We start from the raw sequence: 27439 nt of genomic DNA, 5'->3' as shown, positions 1-27439 counted from the left end.
TTAAGGATGGAAAGTCCAACTTTTAGATACTCCCCTTGATAAGGAAGAATCCTTTTGGTTGTGCTGCAGACAAGAATGTCAGATATTTACAGAAGTTACAAGATTATGCAAGATTTTAAATTGATCTTCCTTTTTTCTTGTCCAAAAGATTTGGAGGAATTATCCTTCTAAGGCTAGCCCCTTTTTCATAAGGAATGAAAACTACCTCTAAAAGGTAAAAAGTTTACTAAAATAAATTTCAAGAGAAGTCAAACAAGGCTTTCAGGGGATTAAAACCCTCCTTTCCTGACAAAACAACTCGCTTAAGGCTATCTTTCCATGCTTCCTTCCCTTTCTCACCATGGCCAGTCCTCTATCCCTCTTTCAAATAAACTTTCCCTTTCCCTTCCTGTTTGAGAATTGATAACTTCAGATGTTTGTATCCACAGTATCACAAGGAAGAGATATGAGATGTCTTGGCTCATTCTTCAAGTCAGCTCAGGCATTCCTCAGGTTCATTCAGACAAATTTTCTTTGATCTTCCGTATTCTACAAGAATTGTTTTGTCAGGTAATCATAGAGGTAGTTCCTCCCAATTGAGAGGGAAAAGGGTTTTACTTTAGACCCTTACTAGTTCCCAGAAAGGAAGGTAGGTTGAGACATTCTGGATTTGTCAATTCTCATCACTTTCTTAGAGGTACCAAAATTAAACATGTTAACCCTGCAGTCTCTTCAAATGATCATTCCCAAAGCTTGTAATTTCATTTTGAGTCTAGATATAAAGGATGCCTATCTACATACTCTTTTTCACCCAGATCACAGGAGATATTTAAGATGTTGTACCTTACAATTTCACTGTCAATTTTCTGCTTTGACCATTGGTCTTTCCATTGTCCCAAGGATGTGCACAAAGTGATAGATTCTGCCATTGCCCTCTGCAGGCTGCTGGAGATTCATATTTTCCCTCTCTGAATGGAAGTTTCATTAGGAGATAAACTTCATGTGGCCTTCATTTTTACCACATACTTTTTTTTCATTGTCTTGGTTTCATCTTGAACTTCAAAAACTCCATTTTGCTTTCATCCCAGGACTTGATGTTTCTGGGATGCAGGGTTACTACTGAATTAATGATAGCATTTCTTCCTCAAGACAAAGTATAATTACTTATGCATTACCTGTAGTTCTTTCTTCCCCTTGATGTAACCTTAGCAAGAGATTTTGAGACCTCTGGAGTATATGGCCTCCATTATTTGAATGGTACCTTTTGCCAGACTCCACATGAGGAGGATTCAGTGGTATCTCAAGTCTATTTGTAAGCAACATTGTCATTCTCTGAACTTCCCAATTGCCCTTCACCAGGAAGACATTTCTTTCTGGATCAACCAGATATCGTACAATCCAGGAGTTCCATTTCTGGTTCACTGCCCTTGCCAGGAACTTTACACAGATGCCATGGACCTAGCATAGGGGACATGTTCTGTGAGCATAAAAGTCCAGGGTATCTAGTCAAAAAAAGACAGAAAGAACTATATAAACCACAAGGAGATGAAGGCACGTATCTTATCTCTTCAGTACTTCATCATCTTTGGACTTGAGTCTCTGACCAAATACTCACAGACAAACACCATGGTTATGTGTTATATAAGCAAGCAAGGTGGGACAAGGTCCCATCACCTCCACAGGCTTACCATGACTACATGGCACATAGCCATCCAAGGGTATCTGTGCCTACTTATAGTTTGCATTCCCTTGGAGGGGATTACTGTGGCAGACTATTGAGCAGATCTAAGGCAAACTCTCAAGAATGGATGTTGAACAAAGAGGTCTTCCTGCAGATTATCTGTCAGTGGTGCACTCCTCTGAACCTTTTGCCTCCATTCAGAACAGACAGCTTAGGCTGTTCTACTTCAGAGTACCATACCCATAGACTTGGAAAATGGATGCCATGTCTTTCTCATGGAAGGGAAAATTCCTTTTCTTTCCTTTGCTTCCTTTCCTCCCTCTGATTTACAATCTGCTGCTCACAGTCAAGAGGAACAAACTATAAATCTTGTTGATGACTTCCATTTTGGCCCAGGCAGCACTGTTTTTTCTTCTCTTCATCTGGCCCAGGGCAATTATCACATTACCTCACAGAATGGACTTGTTCACACAACATAGGAGTTGATTAATTCATCCAAACTTTCCATTTCTGAATCTCACCCTTGAGATGATCGGACTTCCATTCAAAAAAATAAATTCCATTTAAGCAACCATTCTCATAAGATGTGCTACTTGTATTACAGGAGGCTAGAAAACCTGCAACAAGAAAAGCATATGCTTCCAAATGAAAGATATTTTATATATGGTGCCAGAATAAGGAAATGGATCCTTACAAAAGTGTATTTGTATCATTCTAGTTTACTTTTATGAGCTGCTCAATTCAGGGCTGGCATATTCTTCTGTTAAAGCACATTTGCAAGCAGTCACTGTCTGCCTACCATTTGATTCATCTTTATCTGCATGCTTTGGGGTTAAACAGTTTTTCAAAGGTGTCCTTCACATCAGGCCTCCAGAAATAGCTCTTCTTACTTGATGAGACTTGAATTATGTCTTAGAAAAAATTGACACTCCTACCTTTTCAGCTTGGTTCATCTTCATCTCTTAAAAACTGTACATGGAAAACTGGTCTAAATGTAGTTCATACATCAGTTAAGAAGGTTTCAGAACTTTAAGCTCTTAAGGCTTTTTTTCCTTTTCTCATTTTTCATAAGGACAGGGTGACTCTTAAAACTAACCCTTCATTTATGCTTAAGGTAGTTAACGAACTCTGTTTAAACCAGTCCCTTAACCTTCCCAACTTTTTCCCAAATCCTCAAAACAAAAATTAGAGAATCTTGCATTTCTTGGATGTCCACAGATAGCTCAGGGTTTACAATGACAAAACTAAAGCTAGCAGAAAATCAGATTGACGTTTTATTTCTTGCAAAAACAAGTATCCAAACACTCTCTAGATGGATCTCTTGTGACATTTCTTTTTGTATACATTCCATGGGAAAGAGCTCCCAGGTCTCATTAACAAATGTTCCACAAGGTTGTTTGCCTCTTCTGGCACCTTTAGAAGCAGCCACGTGGTTTTACATCCATACTGTACTAAACATTTTTAGTCTGATGTTTTTTTTTATAAGGCTAGAGCTGGATTTGCTAGATCCACTCTTCAAAGAATTTTAGACTCCAGATCAGCTTCTCAGTCCTTCTCCCTTACTATCTAGACAGATGTTCTTCGTCTTCCCTTGCTGCAGTCCTGACTATTGGGTATAGTCCGCGTCCCAGTCGGCCCGAATACCAGAGTATAAGGCTGACGTCGGTCATGGCGCCTTAGACTGACGGCAGTACGTCAGGGTACTAATGCGCATGACCGGCGTCATTTCCTCAGTCTTTTTTGCCGCATGGTCCGATGCAGAAGCAATTTTGCGAGTGCAGGTTGGCGTTCTGAGATTTTCCGAAACCGGAGTTTCAGACCGAGTACAGAGTTGGCTAAGTAACCCCGTTGGGGAACATTTTGGTTTTTTCTTGCCTCAGTATATTACCGGATGTCAGAAAAAGTGAATAACTGTATTTCTTGTGGGAAGCAGATACCGCATAGGGATTATCATACATTGTGTATACCTTGTTTAGGGCCTGAGCACGGCGTTGTTGGTTGCCGCTCTTGTGCTAGATTTAATAAGCGCACTATTAAGAGGAGGCTTGATTGTGCTAGGTTAGTGTTTGGGAAGCGTTGTAATTACACTATGCCGTCGGATGCTCCGACGCCTGCTTCATCTAAGAAGCGCAAGGACAAAACAGTGAAGTCTAGGGGTGAGGAACCGGCAGTCCCAGACGCCGGTCTTTAGAAGGCTCAGGGGAGCCAGAGGTTTTGCCAGGAGTCTCTATGGAGTCTCAGGCAGATACTTTACTGTTACAGGATGTGCCCTCTCAGGAAGTAGGCCAGGCTGAGGGGGCTTCTCAGGTAACTGTTCTTCCCTCTCTTCCCAAGGTAGTTAGGGCCTCTCCTTCTGTTTCCAAAGCTTCTTTTAGAGGAAGGCCAAGTTCAGCTTCTGTAGGGGCTTCTCCTAGCATTTCGGGCTCTGTGCCTAAGAAACATATGCTTAAAATGGCAGAAGATTTGATTACTCTGATTAGAGGTTCTATGCCCCCACCTGATAAGAGGCCTAGGGTGGAACAGGAGTTTGATAGTTTTGAACAGTGTTCACAGGCTTCAGAGTCTTCTGTGGAAGACTTGCAAGAGTTTCCTGCTTATTCTGATTCTGATGTGGATGATTCCACTCCTTCAGCTTCTCCTCCTGAGGATTTTTCATTTTCAGAGACTCTTCACTCCATGAGGGAGCACTTTAAATGGGAAGGCCAAGATTACTCTGACTCCAGAAAAGGCTTAGGGAATTCTTGTTTTGCCTCAGCATAGGCCCTTAGCTATTCCTCCTGTGTTGAATGTGGTGGAGGATGTTTTTGCAGAGGCTTCTCTGAACCCTGATTCCTTGCCTCCTGCTCCTGTTAAGCCTGATAGGTATTATAGGGTGCCCGAAGCTCATAAGTATTTGTTTGAGTCCCAGGGCGGACCCAGAAACTGTTTCTCAGGGGCCTAAAGGTGTTAAAGCTTCTGTTGTTAAAAATCCTGTACCCTCTGATAAAGAGGCAAGGGCTTTGGATAGGTGGGGTAAGAAAGTATATACTTCTTCCACTCTAGCCATGAGGGCGTTGAATTGTCAATTTCATATGCTGAAATATCAGAATTATCTCCTTTCACAATTGAAATCTAAGGTGGATGCTTTGGCGGAAGGTATTGAGTGTAAAGAATTGCTGGATTTGGTTCATGTGTCTGAACAAGTGGGTAAGCATTCTTTGCAGTGTGGTTTTGATGCTGTTCAGGCCTCCTCGAGGGTGGCTGCTACTAGTTCTGTTCTTCGCAGACATGCATGGTTGAAGGATCAGAATTTAGCTGAGCATGTTAAGACCAGGATTTTGGATGCTCCTTTACAGTCTGATGTGTTGTTTGGACCGCCTGTGGAAGCAGTTTTAAAGAAAATGGAGGACAAAGCTAAGTCTATGCAGACTGTTAAAGATTTTTTGCAGGTGCAGCCTCCGAAGTTTAGTAGAAATTGGCCTGCTAAGGGGTGGACATATCCTGCTTATGGTTCCCAGTCTAGGGGTGGATCTAGACGTGGTAGGGGCAGGGTTCAAGGCCTAGATCAGACAGTTCACCTGCTCAGACTTCTGGTGAGGGCAGGGGTCAGTCCTTTCGTAAGCAGAACCAATGACCTGCCTTTTCAGCTGCCAGTGGACTCTCGTCTGGCAGCTCCTTTGGGAGGAAGATTGTCTCTTTTCAAAGAAAATTGGGATTTAATCACTCAAGACAGATGGGTGCTGGATATCATTCATCACGGTACAGATTTTATTTCCACACAATGCCCCTTTCAAAGGCATGCCAGATGTTCCTCCTCCACAAAGAAAAGAGGCTCTCAAGCAAGTTTCTCAGTTACTCCAGATAGGGGCTATTCAGCCAGTCCCTGTGTCAGAAAGGGGCTTGGATTTTATTCTCGCCTGTTCCTAGTACCAAAGAAGGGGAACACGTGGAGACCAATTTTGGATTTATCTATCCTCAACACTTATCTGGACATTCCCAAGTTCAAGATGTTGACGTTACAGCAACTGTTACCTCTGCTGGGCAAGGATCACTGGATGGTAACTTTGGATCTCAAGGAAGCTTACCTTCATGTGCCCATAAGGCTAAGTTGCAGAAAGTATCTGCGTTTCGAACTGGAGATTTTCATTATCAGTTCTCTGCATTGCCCTTTGGCTTATCTAGAGTATTCACAAAGGTTCTGGCTCCAGTGATAGCTTACTTCAGGCTTCAAGGCATTCAAATTTATCCTTACTTGGACGACTGCCTGATTCTGGCTCAAGAAAAAGAACACCTTCTACAGCATCTGGAATATGTCATAGCAGTGCTAAGATGCCTAGGGTATTCTGTGAACGAAATAAAGTCCAGTCTAGTACCCTCTCAAGACATGTGCTTTCTGGGCGTGAGACTGAATACAGCAGCCCAGATGGCCTTTTTAACCCCGGACAAACAAAAGAGTCTTTCACTTTACTTCCATCAACTATCTCATCAGTCCGTGCTGACTGCAAGGACAGTCCTTCAAGCATTAGGGTTCATGGCATCTTGTATTCTGGTGCTTCCCAATGCCAAACTGCATATGAGGAAGCTGCAATGGTATCTCAAAAATGTATGGACACAGCACTGCCAAGATTTGGACACTGTCATTCAAATAATACCTTGCCTTCAAAAGGAATTCTTGTGGTGGGCTCAGGAATGTCACCTAAACAAGGGACTCTCTGTGACCCGGCCAGAGGCGAGTCAGATTTTAACGACAGATGCCTCGGACACTGCTTGGGGAGCTCATCTAAATGGAAAGTGGATACAAGACAAGTGGCCTGCCAGACTACAGCATCTACATATCAACATGAAGGAGATGTTAGCAGTCCAATTTGCATTGATGGCGTTCAAGGAGTTACTTCTTCCAGGGCAGGTGTTGATTCTGACAGACAACACAACTGTCATGTGGTACATCAACAAGCAAGGGGGAACACATTCTTATCCTCTATGCAGGCAGGCAATGATTTTATGGGAGACTGCGTTAAGCCTGCAACTGACTCTTCAGGCAAGGTTTCTGCCAGGAGCACAGAACTCCTAGCAGATGTATTAAGCAGACAAATCATGGATCCCCACGAGTGGAAACTGGATCTTCATGTATTTCAGAAATTGACAGTGTCATGGGGAACTCCAGACATAGATCTGTTCGCTTCTCCACTAAACCACCAGCTGCCAAAGTATTGCACAAAGGGGTTTCATCACACAGCTTGGAAAGTGGATGCTCTGTCTTTCAGTTGGAAAAACCTTCATGTCTATGCTTTTCCACCTCTACCTCTTCTTCCAAAGGTATTGCTAAAGGTCAGACAGGACAGGCCAAGGATGATTTTGATAGCTCCAGATTGGCCTCGGCAACACTGGTACCCACTTCTAAGGAGTCTTGTAAAGAAGCCTCCATGGCCTTTACCTCTGATTCCTCATCTGTTATCTCAGAAGGACGGTCATCTGCTCAATGTCAAGCTTCAATCTCTCCATCTCACAGCTTGGCATATTCTGTGTTGAAACATGGAAGGTCTCAGCTTCCTCAACAAGTTCTAAATGTGATTATGGAAGCTAGAAGGCCTAGTACTAGGAGAGTGTACGCAGAAAAATGGAAGAGATTTTTATTTTGGTGTACAGCAAAGAATTTGGAGATTTCAGAGCCTAATTTGAGTGTGGCTCTTCAATATCTTACTGAGTTATTGGACAAAGGTTTGTCTTTCTCTTCCATAAAGATTCATGCTGCAGCAATTTCAGCTCACTATGATTGTGACCCACCTTTGTTTTCGCATCCTTTGTTCAAGCAGTTTCTTAGAGGGGCAAAGAATATAAGACCCCCACGTAGAGCTCCTACTCGTGCTTGGGATCTCAATTTTGTGTTGGAAAACTTACTCTACAACCTTTTGAGCCGGCAGCTACTGCTGAATTGAAATATTTGTCATGGAAGACTGCTTTTCTGTTGGCTATTACTTCTGCAAGAAGGGTGTCTGAGTTGCAGGCCCTTATGGCAGTAGAGCCCTTTTTGATTTTCCATAAGGACAGGGTATCATTACGTACTAATCCTTCCTTTATGCCTAAGGTGGTTTCTAGTGTGGCTTTAAACCAAACTATTCATTTGCCTACGTTTGCAGATCCTCAAAATAAAGGGGAAAAGATTTTGCACACTTTGGATGTACACAGGCAATTGCGTTATTATTTGAGCAGGACTAAAGATTTTAGGCAGTCTCAGCAGTTACTTGTTTCTTTTGCTTTAAGTTCACAGGGTAAACCTGTGTCAAAACAAACTATTTCTAGGTGGATTGGCTTTTGCATTGCATTTTGTTATTCCCATCATGGCAAAGAGGTTCCAGCTGGGATTAGGCCTCATTCCACTAGGGCTACTGCCACTTCAACAGCATTTCTAAGGGGGGTGGCAACTAAGGATATTCTGGAAGCAGCTACTTGGAGTTCAGTGCATACTTTCTCTAGGCATTATCACCTGCCTATATACTCTAAGTCTAGAGCTGGTTTTGCCACAGCTGTTTTACAAGGCATGTTGTCAGCTCCTGCTACTTTATAATTTGCCAGCCTCCTTACCTCTGCTTTGGGATTCTACCCAATAGTCAGGACTGCAGCAAGGGAAGACGAAGAACATAGTACAGTTTTGTACCTACCATAAATGTAGATGTTCGAGGATTCCCTTGCTGCAGTCCAATTTACCCTCCCTCCTTCCCCTCTGTGTTTCAGGGTGGTTGTGTAGGTGCCTTTACATGCTTATATTTTTTATATATATATTACTGTATATATTGTACATGTTTATTGGTGCAGGTTGTTTTTGGGACTTGTCTTTTTGGGTCTTCTGACATCTGGGGCAAGAAAAGACTGAGGAAATGACGTCGGTCATGCGCATTAGTACCCTGACGTACTGACGTCAGTCTAAGGCGCCATGACCGACGTCAGCCTTATACTCTGGTATTCGGGCCGACTGGGACGCGGACTATACCCAATAGTCAGGACTGCAGCAAGGGAATCCTCGAACATCTACATTTATGGTAGGTACAAAACTGTACTTTTTATGAATCTTCCCATATGTTATTAATATTGCAACAGTGGAAAATGGAAGGACGTAGTACAGTTGTTTAAGAATTTACCATAGCAGTAGATGTCCAACTGATCAGTGTTCCAGTATTACAACCTACCCTCCATTTCACTTTGTCTTTTCTTGTCCTTTTGACTGAGGTGAGTATCACATTCCTTTCTCCCTCTTCCAGTTTTAGTGTAGGTATGAGTGTATTTGTATATGTTTTGCCTCATTTTGCCTCAATATTTATGTTCTTCTGGTCTGGAGCAAGAAAGTACTTAGGTTCTTCATCCAAATATGTCCCTAATGTACCTCCTTGTTCTCACATGATTTGGGCATATGTCAGACTTACAGCACAAGAGAAATGGCACCCATACTTTGCCATGCTAGCTAGACGTATGCCTATCCTTGTCAGGATATCATATACATTATTAATACTGCAACAGTGATCAGTAGGACATTTAATGTTGTGGTCGGTTCTTACATAGCTGTATATTCCTTTTCCTAACCTTTGTTGTGTGACTTATTAGATCAGTGATTTGAAGAAGTTGTGATACTTGCCATCGCAGCAATAAGCATAGAGACATTTTTTTCTTAACTTAGCTCATCATACCTTTCAACCTCTTAGAGCAAGAAATCTGGACAAAGCCATACATTAAAATGAGACAAAGGCCCAAAAAGAGGGACAAATATTGCTCTTACAAACTTAGAAAGGTGACAGAATAACAGGTTTTGCATTAGCATGGATTTTCTGAAGGGTATGAAGTCTGAAACTCGTATGTCAGTCATTATTTTCCAACTTCAATTTTTAACTATTTGCCACTAATTTGCCAGAAACCCACCATTTTATGAAAAAACGACCAAAAATGTGAGGTAAAAATCTAAACATTCGGCGAAAATCTGTAGAGTTGAGAGGTATGTAGCTCATCTTCACCAATCCTCTCCTGATCCAGTCAACATATAGCCTTGTTGTTGCCTTGCTTATTTTTCCATTTGCATATAGAATTTTGATGTTTACTTAAAAAATGACATCGCTTTTACAGGTACTGTTGACTACACTGAAGCAGCATGCAGAATGCACAAGTAAAGAAAAATAGGTTTATTGATATGTAATAGAGAGTAATCTTGTTCAATGCTGTCAAATGGATGTACTTCAAAAGAATGAAAAAACACTTAATCTGTAAAGATCAAGACGACTTCTTTGCCGAAATCACAATTTAAGAAACTCTCGAATGACCAGAAAATTACTGTGGGAAAGGAACCAGTTGTCCACCATGATGAACTTTGCCCCTTTCCCCACTGTAGTGCAATCTTGAAGTTGGTATATTTACTTGGGAGGGGTGTGGGGAGGTGAAGCCCCCCACATGGGTGAGCTTCATTTGCTTCAGTTTGATGTTTTTGTGGTACTAGACACATGGTTACTTTCCCAGAGTTTTTAATCTGTGATCCAAGTGTTCATTAAATTGTGGTTTTGACGAAGTTGTCTCAACATGTAATGATTCGGGTAGATGGGTTTGCGTTCTTATGATGTAGACCCTGTGAAATGTATTACTACACACTAACTGAGAGCAGTTGTGCCAACACCTCCATCTACAGTGTGGCTGTAAGATCAAAGGCTTTTTCTTGTGCTGTGCAGTAAGAACAATTGGCTGATCTGCATGCTAGCTGCTCTACTGAAACAGCATGCTGAGTTGCATATGTTCAGCCAACATCAAAAGAGAAAAGGTAGTATATACAATCAATTTACTGTATGCCAGGTCAACAGCAAGTGTAAATATCTTGTGGTTCCTCACATTAGTTTAAAATTGTAGGAAAAATAGCAAAAAAGAAAGCCAACCACAGATGACTTAAGAGATGAAGAAAAAACATTATGAATCTCACTTTTAGGTTACCTACAGTCATCTGCTCCCTCCAGTTTTTGATCTTTAGACCTCATCAAAACACTTTTTAGACTTCATTTAATTTAAAATTTTATGTAGCATAACTGCAAAAATATGTAAATGAATAATAAAATTAAAAAAATATATGGTCTGGAGGGTTTCTGTTCATGGCCTGGACTCTGGCTGAAGACAATGAGCATAAACAGGTAACCACATTTCCCCAATTTTTTCTCTTTTATGCAGAAAGTAGCAATGGTTACCTGTCAATGCACCCTTATATTTTCTGTTATGTACCTCCCTTTTTCGTTATTTTCTAAGGCAAAGCTCAGAACAAAGATGGTTATCCAGTCTTAAGCTGCATTATAATTCTAACCTCTCCTTCTTGTAACATAGTTTAGAAGTTTCTATGCTTTTTTTCTTCTTCCTGTACTGAGATTTATTACCCCCCCCCCATTTCTGCAAAACCTAAAGTTCCAAACCCTTTTTTTATGACACTAAAGTGAAATAGGACCCAGAACTGCATTCGACACTCACAAGTACTGTGGCCACATTTGTTTCTTCATAAATTCATTCTTGTTTAACAGTAATGAAAAGTACACAAACACATGAAGAAACAAGTTGTCTAGTTACTGCACAGTTAATATTCTATTTGAAGAATACTAATCATGTTGTTTATATTTTTAGGTGTTTGATGATGAGGAGTTTGAATGCCGAACCCCAGAAGACTGGCTGTCTCTGGGATATGAACATGAATCTAAGTACAGAAAGCCAGTTCCTGGAAGAGCTCTCCTGCCTAGAGATGATATATTAGGACACGGTACAACTTTAAATATATATATTTTTTATCTAATGCAAAGGCTTCTGCATTATGTATTTCTTTTGTTTTTTTTTTTTGTTTTTTTTTAAGGGAAATTGATCTTTTTGAGCACAGTAGCCGCCAGATGCATACATTGATTTATTCCCTTACTGAGATGTTCATGACCAGTAACTCTTTATAGCCTTAAATTCATAATTTATCTGTGTTCAAAATCTATTTTTCAAAAACTAAGTATATTGGGGGTATTTCTCAATAACAATGGGTGATACCTAGACTTAATTGAGGAACTATATACCTGAATTTAAAGGAAAGCTATTTGACTTATGAAGATGTCACTTACACCATGAACTGATAAGAGTCTGTAACTGTAAGCCCATAACAGAATCCTTTGTTCATCCATTTTGTGGTATATACTTTATCCTTTTCAGGCTTAGAGGAAACAGCCTTTCTTAGCACAGCAGGTGCAAGGCAGTCAAAGTACAGTTGTGTACACTTGCCATAAATGTAGATGTTCGAGTGTATTCACTGTTGCAGTCATTACATTTGGTTAATCTGCTGGCAGGTTGCACTCAGTCGGCCTGAGTTCCAAAGTCTTGGGTCCTGCATCGGTTGCTGTCTCCTCTTCCATGACGTCAGGTCATTAGGGGTATAAAACATGCAGCCAATGCCATTTTCTTTAGTTTTTCTTGCCCCAGATGTCAGGTGCCCCCAAAAAGGTAGCAAAACTATGTATAAATATATACATGCATCAAAATAAACTTTGCCTTCATCTACAAGCAAATACACCACATAGGTTGTAGAAGATAGAGAAGAAAGATAAACTCCAGAATGAAAGGGGGATGGCGGGAGGGTAACCTGGACTGCAACAGTGAATACACTCGAACATCTACATTTATGGTAAGTGTACACAACAGTAATATGTTCTTCGTGTTTCACTGTTGCAGTCATTACATTTGGGTAGAATCCCAAAGCTATGGTTGGGTGGCTGGAGCTAAACAGCATTAGGTGCGGCTGTAAGGCCCTGTAGGACTGCAGTGGTAAAGCCTGCCCTGGACTTCGAGTAGAGAGGCAAATGATAATGCTTTGTAAAGGTGTGAACAGAACTCCAAGTAGCAGCCTCTAGAATGTCTTTGGTTGGTACTCCTCTGAGAAAGGCTGTTGAAGTAGCTGCAGCTCTGGTGGAATGAGACCTAATGCCCTTGGGCACAGGTTTACCATGGTGTAAGTAGCAGAAACAAATGCAGTGGCTTATCCACTTCGAAAAAGTCTGCTTTGAAATAGCCTTTCCTTCTGATCCTGCAGCATATGCCACTAGAAATTGCTCAGTTTTTCTTAGAGCTTTAGTCCAGCTCAAGTAGAATCTTAGCTGTCTGTGTACGTCCAAGGAATGCAGAATTCTCTCCCCCTTGTTCTGCGGATTTGGATAAAAGATTGGCAGATCAATAGTTTGGTTAAGAGCCACACTGGAAACCACCTTAGGCATAAAAGTAGGATATGTCCTCAGAGACACCCTGTCTGGGTAGAATATGATAAAAGGCTCTACAGCCATGAGGGGCTGTAGCTCTCAAACTCTTCTTACTGAAGTAATTGCTAGTAGCAGAGCTGTTTTCCATGATAAGAACTTTGTATCAGTGGTAGCAGCTGGTTCAAATGGAGGCAGGGTGAGCTTTTCCAACACATAATTGAGGTCCCATGCAGGTAGTGGTGATCTTCTAGGAGGCCTTAAATTTTTGGCTCCTCTAAGATACTGCTTTAGTAAAGGATGAGAAAAGATTGGTGGCTCTGTATTGTAATGAGCCGAAATGGCAGGGGCATGGATTTTAATTGATGAGAAAGATAGGCCTTTGTCAAGAATCTCAGTCAAGTATTGTCATATCTGAGGAATATTTGGTTCTGCTGTGGTTCTGCTGTATCAGTTCCTTGTGCTTGATTCCAAGCACAGAATCTCTTCCATTTATCAGTATAAGATTTTCTAATACTAGGCCTTCTGGCTTCCAAAATGACATCCATCACAGCTTTACTGAGAGGCATTGTTTGTATAACTACATGATCAGCCATGCTGCCAGGTTCAGTGTCTGGAGTTGATTGTGCAGGATCTGATTGTTTTGCTGGGACAGTAGTTGAGGTCTTTGAGGTAAGGTCCAAGCTGGGTATTGAGACAAGTTCCTTAGGATTGGGTACCAGTATAGGCGGGGCCAGTCCGGGGCAATTAGTATCATCTTTGGTTTTTCTTATCTGACTTTTAGGAGGACCTTGGGAAGAAGAGGCAGAGGAGGAAAGGCATAAACTGATAGGTTTTTCCAACTGAAGGATAGGGTGTCCACTTTCCATGCTTGTCTGTGATAAGTCCTTGTGCAAAATCTTTTCAATTGATAATTTTGAGGAGAGACAAATAGATCTATGTCTGGGCTTCCCCATTTCTTTGTTATCATGCTGAAGACATGTGGATCTAGTTTCCACTCGTGAGGATCCATAAGGTTTCTGCTTAAATCGTCTGCCAGAGTATTTTGCTTTCCTGGCAGGAATTGAGCTTGAAGATGTATTTGGTAAGTCAAAGCTGTATCCCACAGTGCCATGGCTAATGTGCAAAGGGGGTATGAGTGTGTGCCCCTCTGCTTGTTTATATACCACATGACTGTGGTGTTGTCCGTCTTTATCAGTAGTTGTCCTGGATGAAGTAAGTCCTTGAAGGCTATTAGGGCATTTTGAACAGCTAGCATCTCTTTCTGGTTGATATATAGATGCATTTGTTTTGGGGTCCATATGCCCTGAATGCATCTTCCCACCATGTGGGCCCCCCCAGGCATAATCTGATGCATCTGTTATTAAGGTTTGGCTGGTAGGGGGTAGAGTGAAGGACCGTCCCATGTTTTGGTGACATGCCCTTGCCCACCATAGAAACTCCTGTTGTAGGCAGGGAATAAGAGGAATCATTGTTTCCAGACTGTGACAATGTTGACTCTATAAACCTTTTAGGTACCATTGAAGTTTCCTCATATGCAGTCTTGCATATGGAATCAATAGGATGCAGGATACCATGAAGCCCAAAGCCTGCAGAATTTGTCCTGCAGATAACTGGGTTTTTGCTGCCATCAGTTTGAAGTAGGAATTAGACAACCAAAAATTAGGTAAGCCATCTGGGCAGTTGTATTCAAGCTTGCACCCAGGAATGTTATCTTTTGAGCAGGTACCAGTTGTGATTTCTTTTCGTTTATTGTGTACCCTAGGCATGTAAGAACCTTTTCACAAACGCCAGGTGTCGAAGAAAATGTCCTTGTTCTCTTCTTGAATGAGACAGTCGTCCAAGTAAGGATATAGTTGAATTTTTCTTTGTCTGCAAAATGCAATTACTGGTGCCAGGCACTTTGTAAAGACCCTGGGTGCAGTAGATAAGCCAAAGGGCAGTGCAGAGAATTGGTAATGCATTAAGCCAGCCTTGAATCTGAGGTATCTTCTGCACGATTGTTTTATTGGGACATGCAGGTATGCTTCTTTTAGGTCTAATGTCACCAGCCAAGCATTTTTGCCCAGCATGGGGCAGAAACTGCTGCAAAGTCAGCATTTTGAATTTATTTTGGAATGTCCAGGTATGTGTTCAAAATTGATAAATCCAGTATTAGCCGCCAGGCCTTGTCCTTTCTGGGTACCAAGAACAGTCTTGAGTAAAAACCTTGTCCTTTTTTCTGTTCTGGTACTGGCTGAATGGCCCCCATATCCATGAGGGATGTACCCTGTTTCTGTGCCTCTGCTCATTGATCTTTTGGCAGATCCGGCCAACTGTTTGCCATTGGAAGAGTATGGAAATGGAATCTGTATCCCTGTGATACTAAGTTTAGAACCCACTTGTCCTGGGTTATTAACTGCCAATTTTGAGCAAAAAGTGCTAATTTTCCCCCTAAGGGTGCTGCCAAAAGATAAGTGCTTGGTTCAGGCAGAGGGAAGTCATTGGGACAGTTTTCTGTAGGTTTGCACTTTATCTCCTCCAGATTTGGAGGTAGAAGCACCCCATTGCTTTGACCTGTATGAATCTTGTGCCTGGTATCTGGAACGCTTAGGGCATCTGGATTTGCCCCTTTGAGCTCTGTCTGACACAGGAAAGGACCAATTTTTTGTAGGCCAGTGTCTACTGAATCTTGGTGGATGCACTTGTAAGAAGTCTTTTACAGTTTGCATAGACTTAGCTTTGTCTTCCAATTTCTTTAAAACCTCTTCTGCCTTAATACCAAACCGAGTATCATGCTGTAAAGGTGCATCTAGCAATTTAGCATTAACATGATCAGGCAAATTTTGTTCCTTTAGCCAGGCATGCCTCCTAATCACAGATCCAGTAACTGCGGCCCTGCAGGAGGCCTCTAAGGAATCAAAACCACATTGCAAAGTATGCTTTCCAACCTGTTCAGCTGCATGCAATAATTCCTGCAATTCTTTATTTTCTGCACATTCAGAAATCAACATCATTTTCTGTTTCAGCAATCCCATAACATGTTGTTGATACTTGAGCATATGAAATTGACAGTTTAAGGCCCTAATTGCCAAGGTTGCAGATGTATAAACCTTTTTTTCCCATCTATCCAGTGCCCTTGAATCTCTGTCAGAGGGGGTAGGACTTTTTGCTGTTGAGGCCTTAACTCCCTTTGAATCCTGTGAAATAGTTTCAGGATCAGCAGCAGGGTTTCTAAATAAAAATGTAAGTGAGTCAGGGACCCTGTAATATCTGTCAGGCTTGCTGGGAGCCGGAGATAAGGAATCAGGGGTCAAGCTTGACTCTGAAAACACATCATCCACAATGTCTAAAACAAGGGGTATGGCTAAAGGCCTGTGCTGAGGGAGAAGAAGGAAATCCCTGAGCCTCTTTTTTGATTCTGAGAAATCTTGACTCTCCCAGTGAAAATGCTCCCTCAAAGTATGCAAGGTTTCTCCAAATGAATAATCCTCAGGAGGTGATGCAGATGGCATAGACTCCTCTGCATCTGAATCCTCATAGGGAGGTATAGATAATTCCTGATCAGAAGAGGAATCAGAAGAAATAGAAACCTGATCTGAAGATTCATAATCAGTGTCTTGCCTAGGCCTCTTATCTGGAGGGGGTTGGGTACCCTTGATCAAGGTAATAAGGTCTTCAGCCATTTTGATCATCTGTTTTTTAGGCATAGAGGCCTGTGCATGTGGCTCATACGTTGTTTTTTTAGTTTTAGAAGTTGCTTTTGCCTTTGTTTTTGCAGCTGTCGTTGGTTTGATATACAAATGCTGAGGTCTGAATACACCCTCAGAAGCCGGTGCCTGCTCAGCAGCTCCGGACCCATCCGAGCGAGATACATCCGTGGGTCCAATACTTTGAGTATCTTGTGGCATGCCGAACTCCACATGAGTGTCGGTAGGGGCCTGCGACTCAAAAGTAGCGGGTATCAGGGACTGCGGAAGTGCCTCACTGAGTACCGGTGAACCGGCGACTGGCTTAGGAGAAGCTTCGTCATTGGTTTTGGACCTCGACTGTCTCTCTCTCTCTGTCCTTTTCTTTGCGTTGTTTATGTACTCCGGTAGTCGGATTGCTATCCGATGACATTTCTGGGTAGTTAAATCAGTTTCCAAAATACTTTGAGGCAAAAATATACAGACGCTTAATAGTGCGTTGGTTAAATCTAGCACAAAATCGACAGCCAGGCACATTGTGATCAGGACCTAGGCAAGGAATACAGTATAAATGGAAATCCTTATGAGGTATTTGCTTCCCACAAGTAATGCAATTATTAACTTTTTCTGACATCGGTGTGGAGCAAGAAAAATGTTTCCCCAATGGGGTACTTAGCTTTAGTGAAGACTTCGGTTCTGAAACTCAACTCGAATATTTCAGTAGTCGGCCGACCGGCACTTGCGAAATGCTTCTGCTTCGGGCACCGCGCAGCAAGAAAGACTAAAGAAAATGGCGTCGGCTGCATGTTTTATACCCCTGATGACCTGACGTCATGGAAGAGGAGACAGCAACCGACGCAGGACCTAAGACTTTGGAACTCAGGCCGACTAAGGGCAACCTGCCAGCAGATTACCCAAATGTAATGACTGCAACAGTGAAACACGAAGAACATCTAGAGGACAACAGTCTGAACAAGACATATATTATATTAGCAGCAGTTTGTATATAGTCATACCATTTTTGCAACCTTACTATTACTGAGCCTAGAAACAAGCAATGGAAGGAGGTGTTGCTAATAACTATGGAGGTAGTGATTCTGCACTAGCTATTTTAGTGCTTTTCCTTGTGGGGCATGTGATATTTTATTTTTAATTACTTGATTAGTTCTGTATTTTCAGTACCAAATATTGATGTCAGCTTATGGGGAAGAGACACTCACAGCTGTCTCCATAAGTATGATAGCCTTCTTTTAAAATCACAATGCCTAATGTGAGGGATAGTGCAGGTTGATGTAAAAGTTCCACCTCTGTTCAACAGCATAACTTGATTGTAATCAGAAACAAAATTAACAACCAGATTTATAAACACAGCATCAGTTATATAAAGAAACTGTGGGCACTATGTTCAGTACATGGAATCTCGTGATTCATAAACATGGATTAAACTAATAATATGTTACAAAAAGGCATTCATGAATCTTAACTATGGCTAATAGTATACACATGCATTCTATCCACAGCTCCAGCAGAGAAGGTAGTGCTCATTTGACTATAGGGTATGTACGTCAGTGGCACTCTGTAGACATAGCATAACCACCACAGTGTGTATTTTGGTGGTGGGAGACAACTACCAGACACTGGTGCTATGCTACCTTATTAATGGGTGCTAACCCTAACCTCCCCTGCTTCAAATACTAACCCAGCACCTTATTATTGGGTGCTAACCTTAACCTCCCTTGTTTCAAATAATAACCCTGCACATTACTGTAGAAAAACTTTTTCTGTAGTACTACCAGTGTTTAGAGAAATTATGCCTGAATGTTTGGTGAGTTATTAATGATTGAATCGCAAAAGGAAACTGTTTTCTTTTTTTTTTTTTTGCTATGTTGATATTCAAAATATTGGGATTGATCACCTCAGTGAATATGTGAATTTGTGTGTGCGTGTGTGTGTGTGTGTGTGTGTGTGTGTGTGTGTGTGTGTGTGTGTGTGTGTGTGTGTGTGTGTGTGTGTAGGGTTCTACCTGACATAGCCGAAACCACACAACACCGACAACCACATCACCGACACCACATATTCGACAGTCCATAAACACGAAACCACACATAACCGACAACGAAATAACCGACGGTACACAAACACGAAACCCCATACACTGCACACACCACAATAACAATTAAAAACAAAACACATCCCCATTCCACAAACCACACACACAACACAAGCACACCAAAATCCTTACAAGCCCACACTAAACCTTACCCTAACCCTAAGGTCCGTCACTATCGCACACTTACCTACCCGCTCCTAACCCTAACTCACTTAACCGCCCTAACCCTAACTCACTTAACCCACCCCTACCCTAACCCTAACTCACTTAACCCACCCTATCGCTCCTAACCCTAACTCACTTAACCCACCCCTATCGCCCCTAACCCTAACTCACTTAACCCACCCCTATCCCCACAGACCGTCAATCTCCACACTTACCTGCCTCGATACTCACACAGCCTTTCCCATGTCGGCATCCTCGGCGTTGGTGTTGTCATCCGTCGTGTCGGTCTTCTGCATTGTCGATGTTCTGCCACGGTCTTCTTCGGATCTTCTGGAGCTCAATTCGCTGTCGGTCTTCTTGCTCCAGCGAAGTCAGGTAGAACCGTGTGTAGATGTATATACAGATCTACTTTATAACACCAATTTTTTTAGAACTTTGATTTTCAAAAAAAATCAAGACAAAATAGTCAACAGTCTGAAATGTTGAAAATCAAGCAGCAAACACTATGTGCAGGGGGCAAGCTGCTGTGCCCCTCCCACACCTTTATTGCTAAATATGTATAACAACTCCAAGATGATACTTCAGTGGGAAAATGGATACATTCCCTGATCCTCACTGTACCGCCATGTCAGTTGCAATAGTCTTTCTACACTACTCTGCAGCCGATGTTTCAGACCGTCAACTGTTTCTCTCACTCTTTTGAAAGTTGGCTTACTGAAATGTCAATCTTATAAAATAAACCAACATATATGTTTAGATATAGATATCTATAGTTATGTATATATGTATTGCCTTTAGTAGAACACTTAGATAGTAGAATCACATTTAGTTAAAAAAAAAATAAGTAGAACTCACATTTGATGGAGTCGTGTTTGGTCTGAAATTAGAGCAGATGTTTTATTTTTACAAGTTAACTGAACAAATGCTAAAAACTGACAAAAACAAAAAAAAAATAACTTCAAATGCTTTTTGTTTGGGGGCAAACTCCCCTTGCATCCTTTATTGTGGGGGTGGATAAGCTCCCACTCTCCCTCTACTTAATGTATACCAACTCCACAGTTACATCATTTCAAACAAGAAAAAAATTCTACAAAAACGATGGAAGCATAGAACCATAGGATCATAGGAAGTTACTAGGCTATTGGCCCTGAGGCCCTTACAAGCCTAGCCAAGAATTTAGCCCATGTCCCAACAAGTCATCAACCGATACACCTGTCCAGCAGGGACACAGATGGAATCTCAGAGGTGTATTTTCTGTTCCCCATCTAGTTATCCAAGTTGTGCTTAAAAAGGGTTAATGATTTAATCTGCTTGACGTGGAGAGGGTGTCTGATCCACAGAAGGCAAAGTCTCTGGTACACAAATATATCCAGCCAACAAGTTCTATTGATGTAACAGACCAGACTGAGGTTGCGTGTGTGGGTTACTTGAGTGGAGCTTGATTTGCGGATATGTAGCAGTCCCATCAGTTCGGGGTCTGAGATAGCTTTGTATGCCAGACATTGGTCACCTCTGAGGAGTCTGTATGAGACTGTGTAGAGGGACAGGGCTTTTAACCTATCTGTGTAGGGTAGATGCTTGAGGCCCTGGATTTTCCTGGTGAGGATCCTCTGTGGTCTCTGTAGCTGCTACATGTGCTTTGTGAGGTACATGCCAAAAGGGGTGTTGTACTCAGTAATGGGTATTATAAGGGAAGAATACAGGGTTGTTATGACCTCCTTGTCCCTGGATGAGATGCCCTTCCTAATAAGGTGGGCCATGTAGAAACCTTTCTATACAATGGAGGCAATATGGTGGTCAGTTTGCTATCAACCTGAGTGCCCAAGACCTCACGACTGATTATGTGCTTAGGATCTTGTTATTAATGTGATAATTTTTGGGGGCATCACTCTCCCAAAGGGGATGACGATGCATTTTTTGGCATTCAATTTGAGACCATGTTTCTGGCACCAGTTATTTGTTTAGGTGTGACCCTCTTGGAGGATGCCCACATCACTAGGGGAATTGATGACAGCAGTCAGCTTGCAGTCATCTGCATATTTGTTCAGCCATAGCCCACTGGTTTTGGCCTGCACCTCAGAAAAGTATATCCTAAACAACAAAGGCCCCAAGACCGACCCCTCTGGTACACCATTCATTACAGGTCTACTGCTTGAGGTGGCTTCCCCTATTTTGACCAGATGGGTTCTATCAGTGAGCCAGTTTTCTACTCATCTGGTAACATAAAGATTGATGCTAGTTGAGAAAGTCTGTCTATTATATCCGAGTGGGGAATAGTATTGAAGACTTTGGCCAGGTCAAGGTAGATGGTGTGCACCGTCTTCCTCTCGTCCATGGCTTCGGTGACTGTCTCAAAGAAGTCGACCAGATTTAATAGGCATGACCTCCCCTTGATGAAACCAAACTGTGTGGGATCAAGTGTTTGGAGTTTGCCAATGTCCTTGTTAATGAGGTCCACGATACTCTGTTCCATGGTGTTAAATAAAATCAAGAATTCAATACACAGGAGGTTCAGATTCAAAAGTTTACTAGTGTACATCAGGAGACAAAAAACGTACAAGTACAGAATTTTGTCTAACATGAAACAGGAAGCACACAATTTTATATAGGTTTAACATTCAAGCTGTGCCCACCTTACTGATGTGGTATGTCACAGGGCATCTAGCTTACAGTCCTCTATTCATAAAAACTGCTGATGCTGTATATTTTAAAAAAGCTTTCCTCTGGTAACAATACGGCCTTGCTATCCACCTGGTCAGACTTAATGTCTTTCTGTAAAGTTACTTCTTCAAGGTTTCATATCAGTTCGAATACAATAGCAGATTTAGTCTTTTAAAATACATCTTTGTTCACTGTTACATTCTCCCACCAGCTGCGTGCTATCTCAGTAACACATATACAAGGCCAAATCATCCCAGCAGGAAAGAGCAGAAGATTTCATTATTTCACACATTTAATTTCCTGACCCAGCAGATAATCACTTATGAAAAGCATAAACATTAAAACTTGCTAAGCTAGCATCTGCCAGGGTCGAAGGTCAGCTTGCTTCAAGCCACACTGCAGTTTCAAAACTACTTACATATACACATGAATTAATCCTCTTGCTATATGATTAATAGAATAAAATGCATTATATACTACTTTGCTTTTAAACTAGCATTTCTCATATATTCAAATACACATTTTTCTAACATTTTCCCCCCTATTAATACTTTTTATTCTATTTTGAAGTACGCATAGTGTCATTTCATCTCCTAACCTTTTACACTTAGGATTTTCAGCTAGGTGAGTCATTCAATCTATACTTCAGAAAAAATGTCATCTGAGATCAATTTTTCAATTTCAATATCTTGGTACAAAGTTTCAGTAACAGATACATCAATAAAATCTTTGATTAATCTTTTCATGCAGGGAATTCCACAGCAAACACATGCTCCTATTAGGAGTATACCCACACAAATGGCAATCAGAATATTCATTAGGATGGAACCCCACCCCCCCAAATAGATTCTGGAAAAAGTTTGTCAGTGGGTTTGGGCCTGGTTCAGTCATTGCTGATACTTGCTGAATTACCTCTAGGTGGTTATTAATTTCATGCCTGTTATCTGGTATATACGCACAGCATTCTTCTTTGATAAGCGCGCACGTACCACCTCTCGCCGCTAGGGTGAAGTCAAGAGCCATTCGCTTTTGTAGCACAACAGTTCTCATTGCATTCAGTAAATCAGTCACCAGTTCTAGGGCAGAAAAAGTTGCATTACTCATTACTTCGAGAAGTTTCGACAACTTCCTCAGCTCCCAGATCGATTTGACTGCTCCATAGGCTGGGAATATTCCTGCCCAAGATATAACACTGTCACTCAAGTCCATATGAGTCAATTTGCTTTTGTCTTTCATGGTATTATGGTCTTTCCAGCCAGCTTCGATCTTTCCAACTGGATTCACAGGTTTTTCAACTGGACCTTCGGGTTTTCGAGCTGCTTCTCTCACATTTTGTATCTTACCCAAAGGTAATTCTGCAGTATGTCTTATTGCCGGAACCAAATAACCCAAAAAACAACTGCCGGACCAATTCTCAGGTAACCATTTATATGCCTTTTTCCCACAAATAAAATAACAGTTTTCTACTTTAGTACTAATACGCATTAGCCCTGCATGAAACATTTTCTGATCTATAACTGACAATTGTTTAAACAAAACAGGATTCTTGCGAATGTCATTCATGGTTGTTTTCAATGAATTCAAATATGAGTCATAATTAGTATTGCAAAAAGTATTGCCATCACTATTCTTAATATAACATCGGTAAGATATGGTTATATTACAATTGCTCCAGCCCACCTGGAGGGTATCATTTTTATAAAAACATACAATTCCTTTTTGTGTGACAGGTAAAAATAAAGCTATTTTGTCCTGTGATCTCACAGTTCCTGTATCAAAGAGTAAATTCTCCCAAGTCTCATTTATCCCCAAAGGGACAGCGGACATTATCAGTCCTCCATATGCTGTTGGTATAGCTGTACAAACCCAGCAATTTGAAATGTTCATAGTCTCTGCATATACATGTTTCATGGCTAGGTATGTGTTAAAATTTGGATGCCAGTCTATAGACGTTTCGTCACACCTTCCCACTTTCACTTGTGTGGTTGTGTGTAGGATAAACCACAACAAGAGGAAAATTGTCACAATTACAGTCAATAAATGTATACTCAACAAAATGATTATGCAACATCTCTGGGGTTGATCTAAATTTCTATTCGCTTTGTTTTTGGCCATCTCGGTCTGGTTGTGTATCAGTCACAAAGTTTTTATCAAGTTGAAAGTTCTTTACCGGTTTGCAGTGTCAAATGAACCCAAGATGTCCTCTCGGCCACTCTAACTGCAGTAGGCGTTGCCAACAGAACCTGGTACAGTCCTTCCCACATTGGACTCGCCCAATTCTTCCTTTTCGTCACTTTCAGCCACACAAACGTCCCCGGGGCCAAGACTGCTTCCACCGGTCTGGTCTGTTCCTTATCTGAAAAAGAGTTAAACTGCAAAACAGATTTATTTGTTAACAGTTTCCTCATATAACTAGCTAATGAACTGTCAGCCTCTTGCTCTGCAGGCATGAGAGCTTTCCACTGAGGCACATAATATGCTCTCCCAAAAACCATTTCAAAGGGAGTCAAACCCTTTACATTTTGAACTGTTCTCATACTCAGCAGTGCCAAAGGCAGACAGTGTATCCAATTATTTTGGGTTTCCTCAACTAGCTTCCTAAGCTTATTTTTGAGGGTACCATTGTACCTTTCCACCAGTCCTGCTGACTGTGGGTGGTAAGCACAATGGTTCTTTAAGGAGATACCAAAAAATCTCCCAAGTTGCTGGATTGTCTGGTTTACGAAATGTGTGCCGTTGTCACTATAAACCCTTTCTGGAATGCCAAATCTAGGGATTACTTCTTTTATCAGGGCTTTTGCCACTGTTGCTGCATCCGGGTTTTTGGTTGGAAAAGCTTCTACCCATTTGGAAAACATGTCTACAATAACTAAACAAAACTTTTTCCCTTCACACTTATTCAATTCTATGAAATCCATACAAATAGTATGGAACGGATATGGTGGTATAGGAAACCTTCCTTGCTTTGTTTTAAATGCCCCTTGTGCATGGTGCTTGTTACAAGTATGACAAGCTGCACAAAATTTTTGTGTGTAATTTGTGAATCCGTATGTTTGGAATATTCGGTTTACTAACTGTAGAATCCCCCCTTTTGAGACATGGCACTGCCCATGGCTCAACAAAGCTGCATATCTAAATAAATTAGACGGCAATATTGGTTTTCTCTCTTTGGAAATGTACAGTCCATTCTCAAGAATTGCACCTCGTTTTACCCATTTTTGTTTTTCTGCTTTTCTAGTAAGCATTTGTGTTGTTTTTAACATGTCTAAATTTAAAATCTCAGAGGGTTGTAATTCCTCATTCAAAAGTAAAGTTTCTGAGTCTGAGGCTGCTTGCTTTGCAGCTGCATCAGCTCGTGCATTGCCTTTCGAAATCTTATCCTGTTGTTTTGTATGAGCTACACATTTACAAATAGCTACTTTGGTAGGTAACTGAATAGATTCTAATAACTCCAAAATAAATTGCGCATGATTAATAGGTTTTCCACTAGATGTTATCATTCCTCTATTTTTCCATTGTTGCGCAAATACATGTACTGTAGAAAAAGCATACTGACTATCAGTATATATGTTTACACACTTGTTTTTTGCTAAAGTACATGCCCGCGTCAAAGCTATCAATTCTGCTGCTTGTGCAGATAAGTTATGTGGTAAGGATTGGGCTTCTAGAATTTCAGTGTCTGTAACTACTGCATACCCCACCAGATTCTTTCCTGTAGGACCCCTTCTGCATGAGCCGTCCATGTAATATGTCACCTCAGCATTATCCAAGGGCATATCTGTGAGATCTTGTCTAGGAAAAGCTAACTGTTCAATTTCCTGCAGGCAGCTGTGTGGTGTGCCATCTGCAGGAGTTGGAAGTAATGTTGATGGATTTAATGTCGTACATCATTCAATTGTCATATGAGGTTCGCTCAGCAGTGTAGTCATACATGAAAGGTGTCTAGCAGGAGATAGGTATGCCACTTTTTCTTGCAGTAAAATTATTGCAACTGCATGAGGCACTCTCAATGTGAGAGGGTGGAATAACACCACTGAGGCCGAAGCCTGTACTGCCATTGCAGCTGCAACTACTGCTTGTACACAGTGAGGCAAAGATCGCGCTACTGGGTCTAACTGCGATGAATAGTAGGCTATGGGGCGTTGCTTGTCCCCATGTTGTTGTGTCAGTACTGACGTCATATATCCTTGCTTGCAATCTACGGTCTGAAAGAACCGTTTGTGATAATTTGGAAGTCCTAAAACTAATGAAGAAGCTATCAACTGCTTCAACCTGCAGAAAGCCGTTTCTGCTTCGGTTGTCCATTGTAAAATATCTTGTGCTGCCATTGGTGTCTTATATATCAAGTCAGTCAGTGGAGCAGATTCCAAAGCATAATTTGGTATCCAGCTCCGACAGAAATTAGTTGTACCCAAGAAAGACATAATTTCTTTCTTGGTTGTTGGTTTGGGTGCTTGCAAAATTGCTGTTTTTCTTTCCTCGTCTAATATTCTACCTTCATTGGATATTACATATCCTAGGTATCTAACTTGTTTTCTCCAAAGTTGTAACTTACTTTTGTTTATTTTGTGTCCTTGTGTTGCTAAAAATTTCAATAATGCTACAGTATCTTCCCTGCATTGTTGCTGGGTGGGGGCTGCTAGCAAGATGTCATCTACATAAAGTAGAATTTGACTACCTCCCGGCGGGGTAAACCCTGCCAGGTTGCTAGCCATTTCTTGTGCAAATATTGTTGGACTCTCACAATATCCCTGTGGTAGTCGAGTATATGTATACCTCTTACCCTGAAATGTAAATGCAAACCAATATTGACTATCAGGATGTATAGGTATTGAAAAGAAAGCGTTACTGATATCTACCACAGAGAAATACTTCTGTTGCGGTTCTAAATCATTTAACAAAGTATGTGGGTCTGGCACCGTAGGTGCTCTAGGTATTACTGCATTATTTACAGCTTGTAAATCTTGTACCATCCGCCATTCCCCATTTGCCTTTTTAACAGGAAATAGGGGTGTAGTACATGGTGAATCAGGAGATTCTACCAGTACTCCTTCTTTGAGTAATGCTGCTATTATAGGCTTAATTCCTATTTCTGCATCCTTTCTCAAAGGGTATTGTCTTTTCTGTGGTCTAAAAGCTGACTTTGGGGTAATTGTAACTGGTCCTGCTGTTCGAATAAGTCCTACATCTGACTTGCCTGTTGACCAAAGAGTTGTTGGAATTTCACATAAGGCCTTTTCTTCTTCTTCTAATAAAAATGCTAATCAGCTGTCCTCGCTAGATTGCAAGTGTACAGCTGGATGTTTCTGTGTCAACCAATTCAGTTTTTGTTTTTGTATCCCTTGTTCTGATAGTTCTAAATCAGTCTGTTTCTCCCATCTTGTTACTTTTTCTCCTAAGTCTGCCCATTTTACACTTTTGTTCTTTGTCAAGCTGACATGTGGTAATCGATTTGATCTATATAATGTAAGGAATTCTTGAGGTAATGAACAGCTGACTACACTGTTCCCCTCAGTATCCCAGTACAAAGTAAGCAAAACCAACCTGGTTGCTCGATTTCTGAACAATTCATGCTCATATTCTCTATCAGGTCCTGGTGTAGTACAGTAGTATAGAGTACAGTGTAACAAATGCTGTCGATCAGTGTCGAGGGAGGGGGCTTTACTGATGGCTATGTTCATCAGTTCCTCGGTTACTGCCCCTGGACCAGTCGTGACTAGGTCCTGGCTGTACCAGTAAAAAGTTTCACCCTCCGATCGCACTACAAAGGTATATATTTGTCTCTGTGCCTCCATACCTTGTACAGTTGGAACTACTGCTATGCCAAATATCTGCATAAGGTCCCTGCCCAATAAGTTTACTGGACTCTTTGCAGAAACAACAATTTTACATCTCTGGGTCATACCTGAAGCAGGGTCAGTTATTGCTATATCATGGGAAAGTGGTTCCCTGTATAGCTGTCCATTTGCTG

General features: G+C 41.3%; 1 protein-coding gene across 1 annotated transcript in view; it reads left to right on the top strand.

Annotated features, from left to right (window-relative positions):
* DNAH1 (dynein axonemal heavy chain 1) overlaps positions 1–27439 on the top strand; it is a 5225710-nt gene that overhangs the window by 309052 nt on the left and 4889219 nt on the right. The window contains exon 6 of the mRNA XM_044076389.1: positions 11270–11402. Coding sequence (XP_043932324.1) covers positions 11270–11402 — 133 coding nt within the window. The remainder of the gene's footprint in view (positions 1–11269; positions 11403–27439) is intronic.

The sequence above is a fragment of the Protopterus annectens genome, chromosome 7.part0 (genome assembly GCF_019279795.1).
Source record: "Protopterus annectens isolate FY-2018-M chromosome 7.part0, PAN1.0, whole genome shotgun sequence".
Classification (NCBI taxonomy): domain Eukaryota; kingdom Metazoa; phylum Chordata; order Ceratodontiformes; family Protopteridae; genus Protopterus; species Protopterus annectens.
This window is presented reverse-complemented; position numbering and strand designations above follow the sequence as displayed.